This window comes from Gymnoscopelus braueri (assembly GCF_963280865.1).
Source record: "Gymnoscopelus braueri genome assembly, chromosome: 9".
Classification (NCBI taxonomy): Eukaryota; Metazoa; Chordata; class Actinopteri; order Myctophiformes; family Myctophidae; genus Gymnoscopelus; species Gymnoscopelus braueri.
The window spans coordinates 33,303,512-33,324,671 of NC_137610.1; the positions used below are offsets into that span (position 1 = coordinate 33,303,512).

Here is a 21,160-nt window from a genome sequence, read left to right on the forward strand (position 1 = left end):
CTGAATTGTACCCCCACAATCTTGCTAGCCCCCCTCACAACCCCGTTGAGATGTGTATGATGGTGTCTTTGCACACTTAGGTTTTTACACTTTATTACTTTGTGTATTACTTAATACTACAAGTAGTACCTTGTATTATAACTTTATCTTATACTATTTTATTTTGGACATTACTTGTTGCACAGTCTGGTGGAGTCTGCCACACCAACATTTCACTGTTCATTCATGTGCTTTGTATATTCATGTGACTAATATGTCTCTTGAATCTTGAATCAGCATGTAGACACAGTAGAGTAGAGCACCAAACACTTTTGTCGCATTCGATGAAAATCATAGCCAAGAGTCTTAACTATAGAGTTGCACTTGTCAATGCCTCACATTGGGTTTTTCCTGTAGTTTACTTTTATTTTTATGTACTGTTTAAAGACACATTCACCCGTGATTATTTTAAGAATCTATGAAACAAGTAAATAATCTGACAAGTTGTGGTAGTTTATTGACCCTGGGCCTCTGCTGTGTATATATTTACACAACTTCCTTATTAGCTCTTTCCACGGTGTACATTTACTGTATTCTCAGTGTCCATGCGGATCCCTGTTAAGATTGAGTGACACAGTAGCTTATCAAGTTGCTGTTGCTTGAAATACATTATTTTAGTATTGCTTCAATGCTTCCACTGTGCTTTGCATGCACCTCGTCTATCGGGAGAAATCAAACAAATCAAATCTAGGCCATTTGGGATTAGACCAAGCTCAGATTTAAAAGACTTGCAAGTGCTTCTCAATCCTCTATTCGGTTTTATTTTGGGTGACTGAGTAATGGTCTGGCTCCTCCAATTCCTGCCCTATTACACATCTTTTTATTCTGTTAAACCCAAGCCCTCTATAAGTGTACCTGAGCAGAAGGCGGCAGACAGAATGTTTTCAGATGCTAATTTGATTTATACATTTTATATGTATAAAGTGGGCACTGGTCGCTTTCTAAGCTGTAAAAATCTATCCCACTTCCTGTTTTGGATTGCCACATTACCGTTTCTTTCCCCCCTTTAAAATGAAAAAATATATATACTGTTTATATAGAAAATAATGGCAGCACTTGCTATGCATCCTATGTGTATAACGCATAATTAACATTCAGAGGCAGTGTTTACTGCTTTGTTTACTGAAAGGCACACACGCGCGCACTCACTCACACACACACACACACACACGCACACACGCACACACACACACACACACAGGGATATTACGTGTATTGTGAATTGGGAGAGGCACTGTAGATCTGTTGAAGAGGAATTTGTGTTGTTCCTTGGAAGCAGAATCTCTACTCCAGGAATGATGAACAGAGACACCACCAAGATGAAGACGGAAATGCTAACCACTTCCTTAAACGCTATAGGCTAATACCTCGTTGTTCAGTAGTAAGAGACCACACCTTCTGCTCAAGTTAAACAGCATTTATTGAACAAAGTGAGATGTATGTGTATTGCTGGGGAGCCCGAGGTGGGGCGAGACTCAGGGTGGGGGTATGGTCTCGGGAGCCAGGCGACCGCCACAGTTGCTCTGCTCAGGAGCGGTCTGTGTTCTCACGAGCGGTCTGTGTTCTCAGGAGCGGTCTGTGTTCTCAGGAGCGGTCTGTCGGCTCTAATGGCCTCACAGTGAGTCATGGGTTTGATTCCCAAGCCCAACAACCTTTGCTGCTTGTCACTTCCCATCTATCTCTCCCTGTTTCCTGTCATTCTCCACTATACTATCTAATAAAATAAAAAATGCATATCTTAAATAAATAAAAAACATTACATATCTATACATAACAACCATGATTGTTACAGTACGTGCAAGATAACTTTGCCTGATAGTAACAGAAGTAACATTCTGCAGGTGCTTATGGAACACTCGATACAGATCAGCCTTTGTCATCCAAATATCAAAAAGGCACTAAACTTTGCCTGGGCCCAATCTACAAGCACTAGCATCCGCTATGTCTTAACCTGGCCTGAGAATGTGTGGTGTGTGACTGAAAGCCACACTGGAAACGTTTCTTGGGACAGTCAAAACAACTATTTAAAAGGACCATGGGCCTACTGGTATAAACACACCACTCTCGTCTCATAGGTTCTGCAATATTCAATACTGTATAATTGCTTATTTTTTAGAGGTTGCAATTGTTTTACGTTTGTTTACATTTTCAAAAGTCAAAAGTAATTAAAACACTGTCATATACTGAATAATACTCCCATGTTAATATGCTGTGTTGGACTACCTGTCTCAAGCAAGTATCAAGTCCCTGTAATTTGATTTTTATAGCGTACTGAACTGAATGGAAAACATTGGCTTCCTCAAAGACCAAACAAACCAAAGTATGCTTGGGAAATGGTCGAGTCGTAGTCAATAAGGTTCACATGCCAGACCACCGGCAGTGGTGGACAAAGTATACAGTAGTAAATACTCAAGAATTCAAAGATACAAATTGTGATAGGAGGAAATATATTTTCCTAGAAATGTAGTGTCAAAAGTAGTCAAAAGTCAAAAGTACAATATTTCTATTTGAAATGTAGCGGAGCGGAAGTCATCAGCTTGCAAAAAACAAATACTCCAAAAATGTACTTAAGTAGCCTACAGTACTCAAGTACGGTCCACCACTGACACCAGTATTATCCTTTAAACTCAAGAGATTAAGGGAGAAAAGAAGAGTACTTTTGTCCCTTCTGACAAATGGGTACTGTGTGATCTACAAATGTTGTGCAATGTCTCCTGTTGCTCTTTTACAAGATTATGTGGTTCTAGAGGGCCGACAAGGCTGGGCATCTGGAGGGCCTGTTAGACTAATGGTGGCCCCGGCTCAAACAAAATGAGACAGGAGTAATCATTGTCAACATCGTGACAGAGAGCAGGCTCTGCAGACATTTGAGAGCCATAATGTATCCTCTGTGACGGATGAGAGGGCTTTTAAGTTTTCCACCCTGGAGAGCACACATGATGCGTTGCGCAGGTTTTGTTGGTCCAGAATCCTGTTAAATCCGCAATGTGTGGAGGATGTGATTATAGTGTAGATGTGTTCTCGTTAGCTCAGGATGATGACATGATTTTGATTTGGTTTGATAACGTTCATAGAATCCGCAAATTAATGGGGCAAAACTCATGCATGCAGTGCTTGCACCACATGCCTGGTAAATGTGCAAAACAATTAGAGCACAAAATTAAGACATGAAAAATGTTAACACAGGTCTGGACTGACAGGATTTCCTACCATTACTGTATTCCGTGCTTCTACTGGTGGAAAAATAAAGGTTACAGTTACGGACTTGATAGGCCATCTCTATGTATAATGCCAGATCTGGCTAATAAAATGGTAAATGGTGCATTTATAGCACATTTAATCAAAGCACTACAATATGCATTATATTCTCCCATTCACACACCGATAGTGGAGGAAACCATGCAAGGCAACAACCTGCATTGGGAGCAGTTAAGGTATAGTTCACACACAAAAAATAAATAAAAAATTATATCGATTAGTCACACCATAGAGCCTTGAATTCATGTATATATTTTTTTGTCAAATTTCTAAGCCAATAATTTGATGACCAGCGGACCGGTAGGCAGTGGTTCGGGTAGGAGACACAAAGGAGACTCTTTGTGTCTCCTACCGGAACCGCTGCCGGTCATCAAATTATTTTAAAAAATCCATGAATTCAAGTCTCCATGGGGTGAATAATCGATAGAAAAAAAGTCATTTTGGGGGTGAACAATCCCTTTAGGGATTTAGTGACCTGCTAAAACACTGTTTCTCAACGTCTGGTCAGGGGCCCACCAGGAGTCCAAATGTACCCTTAAGGGTCTGTAACACTGAGAGTGTACACATGGAATATTTTTTTATCTTTGGGACCCCAACCCACACTATACAATTCTTAGTGTTAATTTAAGTTGTTGAGAGTGTACAAAAGGAACCAAACAAACCATTTGGTTCCATCTACTCTCAGAGTTACAGACCAGTAAAGTCAGACACTTTGGCACTTACTCAAGGGGGAGCCGGGGATTGAACCTGGAACCTTCCAATTACCAAGTGGTCGCTACCTTCTCCCTCTACTGCCGTCTTTGGTTCATGGTGTCACCGTCATCTCAGTCACTTGCACTTCCACTTACAGTTGGCGCTCCCTTTAAACAAGGTTGTATGCCTGTGTTTACAGGGAATTGCCAGTTGTGGTTGTGGTTCATGTTTGTGCCAGACAACGCAAAACCTGTTTGAGCGTAGAATTGTTGTTTTGTTTGAATACTTTTAAAGTTCAACCCCCATTGATCACTGATAACAACATGCTATTGCACTATACGTTGAAAGACGACAATAACAAGGGAAAGAATCCAGTGCAGTGAAGAGAGGTTGGCCACATTCATCTGACTGAACTTATGTTGCTGTCTGTGTCCTCACTTTATTTGTTGATATGTTTGGTTCTCGTCATGCATTCCATTCAATAAACATGAATGTATTGGCCCCTTTCTGTGGGAAACACGTTCGAGTTTATTTTCCCACCTTCCTCATTTATATAAGATGTTTTTCTATCTGGTTTTATAATTATTGTATTTACTACATTTCTAAAGTGTTCCATAATTTGATTTGAAAATGTGTTGATAGCATTACATAACCTAAAGTCATGAAAAACAAAAGTATGTAAGAGAGCACACAGTATTCATTTTAGGAATGCTTGAGAAGGCCACCCATCAAGCAAGCTAAACTCATGACAAAAGTAGCCTACCAGAAGAAGATATATAAAGAGGCAAAATCCACATCCTGTGCTTTGGATCTTATTGTTGGCACAGGTATATATATATATTGCATAGGAAAATGGTCTCCGAAGTCATTATTAATAATGTCATGATATATTGTATACTGTACACTCAGTGCAGTTACCTGGTACAAACCAGTCCTCTTACTGGTCAGAGGCACCAGTCCATGGTTGATTGGAATATATGAATATTTGAATAACATGAATTACAGACGTTACAGGATGGTAAACTGAATCATGCACGAGACAAGGCATTACACACCAAAACTGTCTACGCTACACAATGCTTCAGCTGTCTACATCCTGGACTCTACTAGTATTTATCCCAAGTCGGTTTGCTGAGCACACAGGCTCTTTTAACTGAAATAGCCTCCCTGACATTATGTTCAGTTAACGTCCCGCCTAGGTGCTTGGAAGACAATCTACAACCACAATATTGCTTTAGGGCATCATGGCAGTTGTTCTGTGAGGGAGTTGGGCTACCGCAAGCCCCATTATCATCTCATCGCAAGTTAATCTGTAGAGTATAAAGGGAAGTTGCTTGCTACAGTAGCGCTGTGTCACATCTACACCAGCTCCAGCCTGAGAGCACAACAATTAAGTGGGAATAGAAAAGGATGAGAAGTTTGAACCTTGTGGCTTTTAATAAGCCATTATCTCCCACGGTTATTTATGAGGGAATCTCAAGCTAATCTTAAGCTACTGTATAACATACACCCATAACCATCATTTGCCCAACACATGTTGAAAAACCTGTATTTGCATTGAAATTACTGCATTTCTGTGCTGAAGAATGGGAGGTAGTGGCTCTGACCATAAAATGTGAATATAATAATCTTGTACAATTAATATTAATACATTTATAGTAATATACTGTAGAATACAGTAAATACATAATAGTAATAATTTATTAATATTAAAAAAGGTAGTTAATCTTGCATTGGGTTGTTGTGGTTTCACTTCAGTTTTTTCCTTGGAATCAAAAACATTTGCACACCGTCTTGACATGCTGAATAATGAATCAATGAATATAATTTGTAGAGCAGCCACTTGGGAATCAGAAGGTTCCCGTTTCGATCCCCAGCTCCCCCTGGGTTAGTGTCTAAGTGTCCTTGATTGAGCAAGACACTGCTTAACTGATAACCCTAACTGCTCGTGATGAGCAGGTTGGTGCCTTGTATGGTTTCCTTGGCTGTCAGTGTGTGAATGTATAGATGTGCATGTGCCTAGTGCCTACTACACCAATGCACCTGTCACAAATATTTCATTAAGGAGTGCAAGAGAGATTGGATGATTTGTGTTTTCCTTAACAGTGAAAGAGGTAAACTTAAGCTCTTTCTAAGCTGTAATTTTCATTGTCTTGGATAGCATGACACAACAGCAAAGAAAAAAAGAAATTAAAGAACACTCCCAGTAATTAGCTTGTACCGTAGCCGGTTATATTAGAGCAGGGTTCCCCAATTCATTTTCCCCATGGGCCAAATTATGTCTCGGGTACCAAGCCGAGGGCCAGGGGCAATTTTTTGTTTTTTATTCGTTTTTTTTCTCTAATCGAGCTAATTTGACACTGTGTTATTTTAGGCCTGGGATTCTTCAATCCTGTGTTGAGGGTCAGACAAGGAAAAAAATGCACTCTGGAAACAAAATAAGTTGAGAATCAACCATTTACTTAAAATATTTGGTTGTTACAGTCTGCTTGAAAAGTAATACAGATTAACAGCAGCCAGTTGTACATACTGAAAATCAAAATAAGTCCAGAATCAACTATTTAATTACAGATGTGTTTGTTAGTCTGCTTGAACAGTAATACAGATTTATTTTATAAAAAAAAAAAAAAAGGTGACTGGAGTCGTCGCGGGCCGGACATTTGCCTCTTGTGGGCCGCAAATGGCCCGCGGGCCGCCTATTGGGGAACCCTGTATTAGAGTGTCAAATTTGACTAAATACAAAAGTAGTGTAGTCTACTGTATATAATCATTGCAGAGGTACCTACCAACATGACAGATTGCCATTAATGCCTGGTGTGCGTGCACAGAGCCTCATTACGCAGTAAAGCAGGGTTCAGTCCAGGACACTAAACACGACGTCAGTCATGCATGTGTCAGTGGCTCTCCAGGACTCCTCATGAGATTAAACCCCAATGACCTGTACAGTAGCAACACCATAAGGACAGGCCATTGCTTTGATGCTGAGCAGTGAGGCGTGAGGTAGGCTTCTTTCTGCCACTGCTGGGACGAAATCCCAGCCCAGGTTTCATAAAGACAGGCCACCTAGGCCTATTTCCAGTGCCATAAGTAGTCTAGGGACATGCACGTAGGCTATAGATTATTAGCCTAAACATTTGATGTATTTACTGTACCCAATGCCCTCCTCCAATGAGAGAGCAGTTGGGAGTTCAGTGTTGTGCTCAAGCACAAGAGACCTTGCTGATGGACAAGTGGGTTTTTGTAAGAGAAAGTGTCTTTCCAGTTTTGGGCAAGTAGCCTACCTCTACAGTAAAAAACATAAATTTTGACCCTATGTACCTCATTGGGTAAAGCTTTGCTCAGGTTTGAGGGGGTTTTCTTCCCACCTGGGTCACCCATGCTAGAACAGATACACACAAATCTAACTCTGAGTGTACAAAATGGAACCAAATGGACCCTTATTTGTACACTGTCAGGGCTAAATTAACACTGAGGATTTGACTATGTAGTATACAGTCATAGTAATGTAAGGTGCTCAAATGGAATATGCTATGTTAAACTATGGTTGATTCTTTAATAGAGAACACAAGCAGAAAATGTGTCACGAAAGTGCCACATTTTCTGCTCGTGTTCTGCTTATGTCATCAGCTTGCACGATGTTGCTGGGGTTATTGTGCTGACAGGATCAGTGTGTTCCAAGTTTCCTGTACCCAGCATTGGCCGGGTTATTGCGTGGTTGAAATAGGTGCTCTCTTTCCTCTCTCCCTCTGACTCCCTCCCCCTCTCTCTCTCTCCCTCCCCACACTTTCACTCTCCCTCTCTCTCTCCCTCCCACTCACCCCCCCCCCCCCTCCCTCTCTTGAACCTGATACTCAAAAGAATGCAAAGGAAAACATGCAAAAGGACATGCAATGAAACTAATTGTTTTACACAGTGAGTTTTACAATGTCTGAGATTGCACAAACCCTGTGCAAACCCATGGCGTGTGTGTGTGTGTGTGTGTGTGTGTGTGTGTGTGTGTGTGTGTGTGTGTGTGCGTGTGCGTGTGCGTGTGCGTGTGCGTGTGAGTGTTGAATGGTGAAATGAATATTTAAATACGTGTAACAGGTTTGAAGTTGGTCATGAGAAGAATGTGGCCATGCAGATGTGACATGCATGGACACAGCATTGTCTTCTATTTGGTCAATGGAGCTTTAGTTAAACAGAAACAGCTGTGTCCCTCTTTGGACTGCTAAGCCTCTAAAAATAGAATGCATTGCAAAACTGTTCTGTTGTCTGCCTTGATTCCTTAAATCGGGGTTCAACATTAATGATTGCTGGGGGGAAGCAGAAGACAGCTAGGCCAGCCACTTGCATTTTCATTTTTGAATGAAGTTGCATTTTTTAGATCTGCTTAAATTATTTCCTGAATGTTCAACTTATACAAAATTACAAACTATACGCCCCCCACCACTGCACACCACGCCTGCTCGAAAATAGCCGATCTACAAGCTCAAAAAGCATCATGGACGTAGATCGGCTATTTTCAGTGCACGACACAGTTGTGTGAGAGCATAATTTAAGAACGTTGGTGAAACAAGATTAAGACTATTAACTTGTAATGAATTCTGTGACTGTGAAATGTGCACATTTCCCAAGATCCTTTGTATAGTGAGATACAGTACAAGTGTGTAGCTGTAATATGTTGCATTTTGATGAGTTGCATTAAAGCTATGTAACTTTTTTAGAAAATAAAATGTTATCTTGTCCAATCTGTAAGGTAGAGTATGTTGATACAACTTATACAATTGGGGTGGTTATGTTTGGTCTCCCTGCTCATCTATTGAGACATTTAGATCCTGTTTCTGGTTTGACCCAAATGTTGTCCTTTTGTTTTGACCTAAAAAAAAATTCTCAAGCTCTATTAGCTCAGCACTTAATTGCGTTCTTGTTGAACAGTGATATATTCTGTTCATTAATTAAGTTTTATATAAGGATCTCCATTAGCTGATACAATAGCAATTGACTAATCCTCCAGGGGTCCACAATTTAAAGCATTTTCATGTTGAAGAAATGCAGCATTATTTATATATATTATTATATATATCATGTTTGATTTGTTTACTTTCAATTATCACATACCGTCCACCTAGCATCCATGACTGAGTGAATCAAATTATGACTGTCTGCTATTAACCATCCAGGGTTTCAGCAATAGTCAAGATTGAAATCCCACTTCATACATCTATCGTGCATCTGTCCTACATTAGTGCGATGGGTGATTTGACAAAGACAGGGTAGAAGATATGACCCCCAGCCTTCCTGTCGCTTGACCAGACATTTTAGTTTTTAGCTGGGAGCGAATCTCTTGCTGCTGGCCTGTTACAGGGCCGGCTCCCTGACACCTGGTCTCCCAGGTCCAGCCCCCCTGAGGATATCATAAAAACATTTGAAACATAAGAAATGTTAGGGGCGCACCGATACCACGTTTTCTTGACCAACTACCAGTCATTTATTTTTAAGTAGTCCGAGTACCGAGTACAAGCATTTTCTCATTTTCAATAATATTTTTATTTATTTATACCATTTTAACTTAAATACTTGTATGTCTACTGAGCAGGATTTGAGCGTTTGAAGTACCATAAACATAGCCTAAAGTTATACTACTCAATCATTAAGCCGACTAATGGCCTCGCAGTTGTTTAACAGCCAAACAGCCTTTTACTATGTGCCTGTCCCTCTGGGTTATGGGATCAGTGTCACGTCTCTCCTGGTTGTGTGTGTGTGTGTGTGTGTGTGTGTGTGTGTGTGTGTGTGTGCGTGTGCGTGTGCGCGTGCGTGCGTGCGTGCGTGCGTGCGTGCGTGCGTGCATGTGTGTATTAGGTGATAAACATGAATCTTACAGGGTTGATATTCTATTGCCTATACTTGTCTTCTAAAGTGTGAGGGAGATACACAACAAAATGCTAAAACACATGAATACATTGCCCGATTGACCCCAAATGTCAGTGTTTGTTGCAGAAACATTTCTTTTTATCAATCTTCACCAAATTATACACATGATCTCGGGAGTCATGTGAAAATGAGCGTTAAACAGCTTTTTGATATTCCATGTAGGCCTACTGTTTGCCTGTAATTTCTAATTAGCTTTCAAAATGTGTGTGAGGGGCTTATTTTTAGCAAAGAACAGCATAACCACTGAACACAACATCCAATCAACCCTAAATTGGAATCACATGGTCTTCTCAGAGTAGGTGGCATCTCACAGTAGGTGGCACCACAAATCCCCTCCATACTGTAACCTCTGGTCCCGACGGCTGCGACCCATGACTTACACAGCCCATGGGTAGGCCCCTGACCTGGCGAAGATACAGTGTGTGCTCCACAGAGCGCCCCATTCTAGTTTATACCGTGTAAGTCAGGCGACCCAGTGAGCCAGATTTCTTTTGGGTTCATTTATATAATTTGGAACGTCTCACAGGCTGTGAGCCACTTGGCTCACACAGTAGGCTACGTCCTGACATTTCTAGTGGCTCACATCGTTACCATGGACACTTTGTCAGTGAGCCGATGTATGGAGTATAAATCACCCAGAGTTATGACCCATGAGCCATGTACCATAGATGTTCTTACAGTATAAACTAGGCTTTAGAAACATGCACCCGTCACTTCAGGTTATGGGAACGATAATCTTTGCAAGTTGTTTTTACTGCCGACAAGCAGAGAAATGCTACACAGTGCACTAAAATACTCAAAAATTGCCAACATGTTTGGCAGAATGGGCACAAGGAACTGGATGAAGGCACGCGTTCAAGAAAGAAAGGGTTTCTTGCCATCGGCGAACTTAACCGATGCCAAGTATCTTAGCCTGGTATCTGTGGCGCGTTCCAGGGCCCCTGTCTAGGTCACGGCCCTCTGAATCATTCAGGGTCTCCCCCCGCGCGCCTTACGGCGCCCCTGGGGGCAGTGAACCTGTCTCATAAAGACCCCGGGAAGAACAGCAGTGCATATGGCGTTTATCACTCCGACATCGCATCCTGCTGAGGATATCACTTGACCCCGTTTGTGTCACAATCTATGTCACGTGGAAGACCATGAATTACGAGGAGAGAGAGAGTAGCACTCAACACCATATCAATATAATGATGACAGATATCAGTATTTTACATTATGGAAACACTTAATTTTGTGTAGTAAGTGATGTAGCAGCTCTGCGCTCAGCATGAAGCGTCCACAGACATCAAAAGGGTAGTTAAGTCATTTTCCTATTACAGTGGATTCTTGCGTGGCTGCATGGCAGACATGCTGCATAAATGTGCATACTGGAGGCACACAGGTATAACCTTGCTGGCTGGTGTATAAGCATACCGTATGAGCATACAGTATGAATACAGTAGGCAGACAGTATGAGTACAGTATGAGCATACAGTATGTGTACAGTATGAGTGTACATTATGAGTACAGTATGAGTGTACATTGTGAGTATAGAGCAGGGGTCTTCAACGTTTTTCAACCCAAGCACCCCCTAGCTGAGAGAGAGAGGAAGCAGGGACCCCCACTATACAGGTGTAGGTATATATTGTGTTGCAGATTAAACTTTTTCATAGATTTCATCATGTTGTGTTGGATTCATGTTGAGGTGTATTTTCATGATTTAACCACTTAAACCGTGAATACTTAGTAAACCTTTCACTCTGTACTTGGTCTGCTCTTTTCCCCCCTCTACACCAAACCTCTTTGCCGAAAATAGCAGATCTACAAGCTCACAACACTGTTGTGAGCTTGTATATCTGCTGTTTGTGGCTAAAGTTCTCCTCAGAATAGGGATGCTAGGGTTCAAGTGGTTAATGTAAAAAAAAAAAAAGATCCTATCACACAAAGATTTGGCGGCCTGCCTGAAGTAACTCTCTGAGGACCCCCTAGGGATCCCGGACCCCTGTTGAAGACCCCTGGTATGGAGTATAAATATACAGTATGAGTACTTTGACTTTGACACACTTTGGCATCTTTATTGATAATAAAACATATGTAAAATGACATACATTGTCACACCATTATCAAAAGGATAGACACAAAAAAGCCAGCGGATTATTTCCATTGCGGTCCTTTCGTATGTATGTGCAAATAATGTGATACATATCGTGATACAGTATGAGTTTGCAGTGTGAGCATACTAAATGGTGCATTTTTATATAGCGCTTTTATCCAAAGCGCTTCACATAGATTGTGCATTACATTCACCCATTCACACACACATTCCAAACCGATGGCGGAGGAAACCATGCAATGCACCAACCTGCTCATCGGGAGCAATTAGGGGTTCAGCGTCTTGCTCAAGGACACTTCGACACTAACTCTGGGGGACCCCGGGATCGAACTGTGAACCCATCCGGCCACTCTACCCCTGAGCCACTGCTGCCCCTGCATACTATATGAGAGTGCAGTAAAGGCCAGTCCACACCAACGCAACTCCTTGCAACAAAACCGTTTTAGAGACCGTTGCAGCGGTGTGGACTGACCAGTTGCAGAGCGCTGCCATTTGGAGATAATGGTTGCAAGTAGTTGCAAGGAGTTGAATTGGTGTGGAGTCTGTGGACTGGCCTTAAAGGGCAAGACCACTTTGGTAGAGGTTTGGGTTGTGTAGTTACCTTGCCATGGTGTAACTCCAAAGGTGAACAAGAAATCAAAAATAATTGCTCCATTGATTAGAAATTGTTAATTCAAAATATGCTCCTCATTGACTTACATTGTACGCTGAAACAGCTCTCAAAGTCACTTAAGCACATAAACGAACGCAAGCAAAGTTGATTCAGACAATACGGAACATCACAAAACCCAGTACTGTTTATTTTATTTTATAAGAATGTTAACTTCCTGTTCATTTTGCCATTTTTATTAAGAAGAAAACCCGGACTGGATCCGTGGATCCGGATCTTCAAACAGTGAAATCAGCAGGAAATGTTATTAAAAAAAAAAACAGTACTGGGTATGGTGATGTTCTAATCTATTTGTGTCTGAATCAGCTTTGCTTGCGTTCGTTTATGTGCTAAAAGAGTGACTTTAGAGAGCTGTTTTACCGTACAATGTAAGACTTGTAAGTCAATGAGGAGCATATTTTTAATGATCAATTTCTAACCAATGGACCAATTATTTTTTATTTCTTGTCCACCTTTGGATTTACATCATTGGCAAGGTAACCACACAACCCAAACCTCTACCAAAGTGGTCTTGCCCTTTAAGAGTGTGCAATAATTATGACTGTACTGTATCAGCGTACAGTATAAGTGTACAATTTTTTCACATCACATCTTTTCCCTGAGTCTTACTTACAAATATCAACCAGGAAAACTGTGCACAGATGATGTGCTTCATAATTAAAGTTTCATGAACGCATAGTGTTTGTGTCTAGAAACAGTGGTATCAACAACACCAGCCAGTGACTGACGAGACGATGACGAGACGATGTTTCAAGTTAACTGGAGACACACTAAAATAGATTTTGCTCAGTCCAAATAGATATTTATTTCATTTATCTAATTTGGCCAAAAACGTCATGTGGCTAATGAGACATGGGATGCCTTGGATTTTCCCAGACAGTCTGCGAGGGTTGGCACTCTAATCTCCAATGACATTAAAAGCATTTGCGTATTTTTTTCAACATAGCAACATCCTACTCCCTCTGCAAGGTCCATTGTTTTATAATTTCATGGCATGATTCTAGGTCATCCTTTTACCCAAGAGTTCATTGGTTCTGGAGCTTGTGTTAAGTGAAACTTAAATAAAACCCCTTTCTAGAGTTGTAAACTAAAAAAAACAGGAAAGCAGAGTTTCACATAACAAGGTTACTAGTTAGAACTTTGTGGGAAGCAGATAGTAAAATCTTGTCCCCAGAGACAGACCAAGTTAGGAATGAGGCTGCCTTTCATCCTGTCTCCTAAATACTATACATTAAACGGTGTACTTTGAACTGGATATTGTACGTGAGCAGCAACCGCACAATAAAGTGTGAAGTCAACTTTGAAAATCCTCACAGGAGATCAGAGGGTTAAAAAGTCGGCTGATTGACAGAGTGGCAGATGTCTGAAATGATTCCCTGTGACTAATCAGCGTCGCTGCACGTTAAAGCACCGCACCTGAAAGAAGCCTGTAAATGGTTCAAAACCAGTGGTCCGGGGACCACCAGTGGTCCTTGGGGGGGTACAAGGGGGTCCCCAGCTAAATTAGTTAACATAGCGTCACAATCATTTTAACCATTTAGCTTTGGCTATTCAAATATAGCAGATATACATTGTAGATCTGCTATTTTATTTTAATCGTGAAAATGTGTGCACATTTTTTAATATATATATATATATATTTTAAAGCACATTTTTAATTCAAATCTAAAAAAAATGGCCGCCGATCGGATTAAAATGCTTTTTATTGAACAATAAGGGAGATACAGGTACTTATCGCGGTCCTGCTCAACTTGTTACATCCGTTGCTCGGGGATAAGCACTTTATATTTGAAATCTGAACGTTTATGTACATGTGAGAGTTGTAAATGTGAAAAAATCTAAAACCAGGAACAAGTGGGTCCATGACTGTCATGGTATGACAGTCATGTTTCAGGGCTACACTGGTGCAGCCATAAAAAGCTGGAGGCAGCCGGTGAGAGACAACTGTTTGTTTGTTTAAGAGTCATAAAACTTGCCATTTGTGGCGCACGGTAGAACGTGCGTTCTAGCTCATTGTCATTTGTTTGTTTGATGTCCTCAAGCTAAAGCAACATGATTGTTGATTTAGAAACTAATGTGATTTGTTTATTGAGATATACAGATTGATAAAAACAGTTGGAATGCTGCTAAAATTCAGTCTATTATATTTGCATTTCATATGAGACTGCATGTTAAAAACCTAATTCATAAAAAGACACTAAGAAAGTAAAAACAATGTTCAAAAATATATGTAAAGCATGTATTTTTGCATTTATTATTTCATGTGCATTGTATTTACAGTAATTATTTATAATTTTTCATTTACGGTTTTTCACCTTGCAACTATACCTTACTACCTACATAAGCTGTACTGCAACAACAAAAACTAAAGTAAAGAAGAACTAAAAAGAAAACAAATTGTGGTCATTGTACGAGTGAAACCCGGTTAAAACCTCCTATGGACTGTACCATCCCTTTCAAGCGGGGAAACTGCAAATATACTAAATAGCTTGACACCAAGATTAATTTGATTGTTTAAGTGTGCCTGCCTCAATCCCCCAGGAGCCTTGCTGTTTTCCTGAGCAACATGCCAAAGGTCACTGGGTCACTATAGTTGTTGTTACTGTAACCTTAGTCAGGGAAAATGAGAAGTGAACATGGTCATAAACATTACTTGGTGGACAGTGGACTACCTCGAATACACCCCAGAGAAAACTGGGGGCATATACTGCTAGAGCCTAGATGCAAGTTCAAATGAAAAACAAATGACATCGCAATTGAGGTAAGCAAAGATAGTTATTTAAAAGTTGTCAAATTCCACAGGGTTGAGGGAACACACATAGCCTATGGCCTATGTTACAACCAACCCCATGTCCATCCATAATACAATTCCAGTTAACTTTTCATACTTCCAGTGGAGTAGTGAACCGAAGTGGACAGGTCAGAACATGGCAGCACAGCCATGCTCATGCAATATCCAGCAATGTGTATCAACAGACCACTATTTGGATACAGTGCCAGACACTGACATAATGAAGCGATTAGTATTGTGATAAAAAGGCTGCTGACACAAACATTAAACTCATCATGGAAGCTCATTTAAATTAGACCATGAATTAATAGTTTTTAAATGTGGAATCGCATCTACAGTATACAGTAGCTGAGTGAAGTAACATTTTCCTAAAATTCTATTAATACTTCCATAGTGACATATGTTCCCTTCCTATTCATTTCAATGGGTCTTATTATGTCTTATTATCAATTAACCACTTAAACCCTGAATACTTCGGTGTACGTCAATAACAAACTTTGCTAATCTACAAGCTTACAACGCATCGCTTTGGGATGTGTTGTGAGCTTGTAGATCGGCAATTTTCCCCTGAATGTTCACCAATTTTGGCCAAATGTTTGTCTATTTTGGGAAATGTTTATGTTTATTTTCACCTATTATTAATGGGATTCTAGGGTTCAAGTGGTTGAACGTTTGATTTGTTTTCATAAGCTGAAGAAGGGACACATAATTGAATTATGCCCTCCGGTTTTACTTTGATCGACGCAGTATCTATTATTAATGGGATTCTAGGGTTCAAGTGGTTGAACGTTTGATTTGTTTTCATAAGCTGAAGAAGGGACACATAATTGAATTATGCCCTCCGGTTTTACTTTGATCGACGCAGTATCCTGCTTCTGATATTATTATTATTGTCCTCTTCTCTTCCTGTGGTGAAAGTGATACCAGGAATGAATGATGTGTTGCACTGAAACATGTAAATGCCTCGAGCAGTGTCTGTAAACTGGTGAGTCGGGATGGCGAGTGGGTGGATGTCCCAACACGATTGCGGACAAAGAACAACTTTGATAGAATATTGTATTATTAAATTAGGTCTTATGGTCTAGACTAGGTGTTAAGAGACATTATGGTGACTGGAAGGTTGCCAAGTTGAAGCCTCAAAACTTGGGTAGACCTAGGTGCACGGAGTGAACATGTAACTCTCTTCCCCATGACCCCCAGGGTTATGCCCTTGAGCAAGGCAATTAACCCTGCAACTGTTTCTGTGAAGCTGTTCTATGGCGAACAGTAGGGTAGGGCTGTGTAGTTGTCTGTGGCAGTAACCCAAGTATACTGTATGTGATGTTGTGCTTATTGCATGACTAAGAAACAACACATTGATCCTGTGTGTCCACTGTCCAGCAAACCCCTTCTGAATATAGTCTGATAACTGCACTGGGTTGCCAGCTCTTCCAGACAGCCTTGTCTACAGTGTTTTTCTCCCTGCCACCCTTAATCCACTCTTGAGCTGTTCTTCAGTTCATTACGTTGGCGGTTTACTCTCAGTATTGTTATGTTGTGTTTGAGTGGGGATCTAGGATGCCGCTAATCCTCCACTGAGAGGAGGCGCAGTTGCATAACATGCTCAGACTTGAATACAACAGACAGGGGTACGGCTGCCTACTGGAGAGAAGGGCAACCAACTCGATTGCAACAGACACGTATACACACTGGCTGAAATTAGAAGACCGCAGCCACTTGAACCCTATATACTTAGTTTTACGCCACATAGCGGAAATAACCAATCTACAAGCTCACAACACCATGTCGCATTGTGAGCTTGTATATCGGCTATTTTCACTGACTGTTTGCGTATTTTCGCCAAATATTCACCTAATATTTCTAATGTTCGCATATTATGGTTCATGTGGTTCATCTATTAGGGTCATTTCAGACGGGGAGTGTCCGACGCGCCTATGTAATTAATTTTCAATGAGAGGCAGGCGATTATTTGGGACTCGCGGAGAAGTTGAGGGGCGGTGAGGTGAGCGAGCGTGGTCCCGTGAAATTCTGGTGCTCGTGCTCGTTTGTGCACACACGCACGGGCGGCAAGAGCTGGATTGCGGTGGGCTTTTTTTCCCCCCGCTACGCGCAGGAGGACAAAACAGCACTGATCGCGGCCCCCGCTGATCCGAGCGGTAACGCCCGTGTCCACCGTTCCCCGTCTGTAACGACCCTTAAGGTCCTTACACACCGGGGCGAATTCTTCATGCGAATAAATACGTTTTTTTTTAAAACCTTATAAAGTCAATGCAAGCGTCCACATCAGTTTCGCGAAAAAGCGTCTTTTAATTATTCGGAACGAGTCCGAATTTTGCGTATATTCGCATATTCGCCGGTGTGTAAGGACCTTTAGGGTTCATGTGGTTGAGGATTCTCAGGGCTTTTGATGCCACTTTGAGCAGTGGACTATCAATAAAAGCAGTTTTAGTGTCAGTCTGCACAGCAACATCCAGAATGTCAGTTTTAACATGAATCATATTGCCCTATTGGGGGACATTTGAGAATCTGACATAACACTTCTCAAAGCTTTTCCACAGTGTCCAGAGCTTTTGCGTCAAAGTGCACGCGCTCGGGACACACAGGGATAGGATAAATATCTTGCGTTTAAACTAACACTCCGGATTTTATTGCGTGTAATCATTGGAAAATGAAAAGCATGTGTCTTGTCAAGGAAAGGAATACCAAATACTAAATGCTTACATAATAAAATCAGAAAGATTGAAAGTGAGATAAAACACAATTAGAGTGAAAACATTTGTATCAGAATAGTAGTAATAGTTTTCAGGACTGACCTCAAAGATGACCCTGCCTCTGCTGCCCTGATGATGAAGGGTCATTTTTAAAGCCTGGCGGCCCTGATGGCAATGTCACGGCCACTTTGAGTCTAGATTTTAGAACAGCCAGACAAGCTTAATTTGAGGATGTCAGGTTGCACACTGGCTCATTATGAAATTCAAAGGTCAATGTAGCCAGGAGTAATATGTCACATGCTCTCGTTTCTCTTTGTTTTTGAGGTGTACAGTACAGTATACGCCCCTTTGGTCTTTTCAAATATCACCTTTAAAATCTGCCCCTTAACCCTCATCCGTAAGGCTATACCCTACCCCCCTAGATGGAGATGTACCGTATTCCCCCTCCCAGAAACGTGCACAGTTGAGATTTTCACTATATTGTATTTATCTGAACATCTGGTGTCCCTCTAATTTCCAGATTTGGATACGCGTCTGTGTCCATTTGCTGCTGTTCATCACGCTTGGAGTCCATTCCAGTGAATTTGTCGTCAACCCTGTGACAGATGACATCTCAAGACTCTCGGTTTTGGTAAGCCTTATACTACAAACCACTGTAGGTTTGAGTTGAACTAATTTAAGACGATTTCTTATCTCTGGTATGACATACTATCATGCATACTGTCAGTTTCTATCAGAACATGTATTATTTTTGTTTGTTTCATCATCCACCTGTCAATCTATCCATCTATCTATGTTTCTGTATGTCTATCCATCTATTGTTTTCCTCTAAGCTTGTTGAGAGGCAGCGGCGTGAAACCGACGCGGGTGTTCACAGTGGGCCCTCAACCCCCCCCCCCCCCCTCAGTTAGCATGTTTCAGGCCATTTGGAGTGGATTGGTGGTACTTTGTAGTGAAACTACAGCCAGCTGCAGGCACACTTTTCTTAGACATTTTGTTTCTAGTTTTATTTTACCAACCTAAATGACCCCAAATGACTCTGGGCCCCAACGCAACTGCGTTGTCTGCATCACGCTAGTGACGCCCCCGTTGAGAGGCACTACCTGAACCCCATAAACACTGTTTAGTGTTAGTGTTTCCCCATTGGGTAACAAACAGTATTTTCCATTGAGACCCCTTGGTTATCCTTCGGAGAAAGGCTGTAAAGTCTTGTTTTTTGACATTCACGGGAAGTCTTTGAGCTGCTGTTTGCAACCTCAAGAGACCAGTCACTGTCTTAAACTTGACCTACTGACCTAAAGACCCCCAAAAATGTAGATAGTAGCCATGTCTTTTTTAGCTGTTGTCCTTATCCAGTGTGAACCAGGTCAATGATGGCCATTTCATTGTGACTGAATTCAATAACCGTAAAGATTAACAAGTTACGATGCATAAAATGGCAACCATAACGCAGTGTTGTAATTGCTACTCTTTGAAAAGAAAAACTGCCACCACCCATCTTCATTATCAAATGACACACTAATCCACTACAGAAATTATACATTTCTGAACTTCTGATGTATTTTACAAACCATCCAGACCTCCCAGATCGTCTACTGTAGGACAGATCTGCTTTCTGTCCCCAGAGAAAAACTAAAAACTAAACTAGTAGAAGCAGAGATGAATTGTTATGCTCCACATACCTGGAACAAATTACGGACCCAAAACTACAGGTCTGCTACAGTTTGTTTAAATCAAACCTGAAGACTTTTCTATTTGCAGCTGAATTTTATTTACGTTTTTGACACAGTTCTTGTCCTGCACTGTAGCTTTATTCTCATATTTGTATAATTATGTAATGTTTTTATTTGAACTTATTCTTGTTTTCTGTTCTCTTAACTCTTTAATACTCAATTGTATTCAAATGTTCTTTTATAATGTGTTTCTTTAGCACTTTTTCTTAATGCTCTTAAAGCAGCACTATGTAACTTTTAAAAAACATATTATGTCCCACAAAATGATAAAGTTACATGTTTAAGCAATAACAATCATTATTCCATAAATGTATAGACTCAGGGGGGTCCCTGCTAGGGGCTTGACTGTATATTACTATGTATAGACATTTGCCAAGGCACCAAGGCAGAACTGCCAGTCAACGCAAAGACTGGCCAATCACAGCGCGTCCGCACCAGACATGCTTGTAGAGACTCTTGGGTAATGAAGTCAAAGACGTTGACTGCCATGTTATTTGTCTCCAAAGTGGCCAATGATACCCCAAACTACATAGTGCTGCTTTAATGTTCTGTGTAAAGTATTTAGAATTGCCCGGTTGTTGAAATGTGCTATACAAATAAAACATGCCTTGCCTTGCCTTTCCAATGAATCTTAAATTAATTGTATATTCTTTTTTATTTTACAGAGACAAAACATTCCTAAAGATTATAAGATTCCTGTGCATTACGTTCCTAAAGAAGAGGTGAGTTGGTTACATTAGATTATGTTAATGATTTAATTATTAGTGAATTAATCCATTAATCAATTATCTAAACAATAAAATGATGGTAAAATAAAGTATAAAATAACGGTAAATGCTCATCATATGTTTCTGAAACCAAACTAACAGCTGAAACAGTTTAATATGTTTATCCAGCATTCAAACACACACGTTTTCATATACTGTAGGCCTACATCATTAAATTGATTAATTAATTTAAAGGTATCGTTTCTGTCCTACTTCACAGTGTAAAATGAGTATAATTTTCCTCGTTTGATTTTTATCTCTTTCCCTTGCAGGGTGGAATGTGTTGGGTCAAGTTAAATGTTTTCTACTTGGAGGAAAGTTTAAAAGATTTAGCGCATAAGTTTGGGAACATTTCATCTAACAGAAAAGATATTAGCATTTTCATCCAAATGTTGCAAGAAATGCGTCTCTACATGGGGTCTGTGGTATGTTGACTTTTAATATGGATTGTCTTTTAGTTGCACTGATGTGCTGTAGGCCTTCAGTAGACTAC

General features: G+C 40.6%; 1 protein-coding gene across 1 annotated transcript in view; it reads left to right on the forward strand.

The window, feature by feature from the left end:
• kitlga (kit ligand a) overlaps positions 1-21,160 on the forward strand; it is a 41,183-nt gene that overhangs the window by 14,288 nt on the left and 5,735 nt on the right. The window contains exons 2-4 of the mRNA XM_080437453.1: positions 18,688-18,798; positions 20,566-20,622; positions 20,940-21,092. Coding sequence (XP_080293579.1) covers positions 18,688-18,798; positions 20,566-20,622; positions 20,940-21,092 — 321 coding nt within the window. The remainder of the gene's footprint in view (positions 1-18,687; positions 18,799-20,565; positions 20,623-20,939; positions 21,093-21,160) is intronic.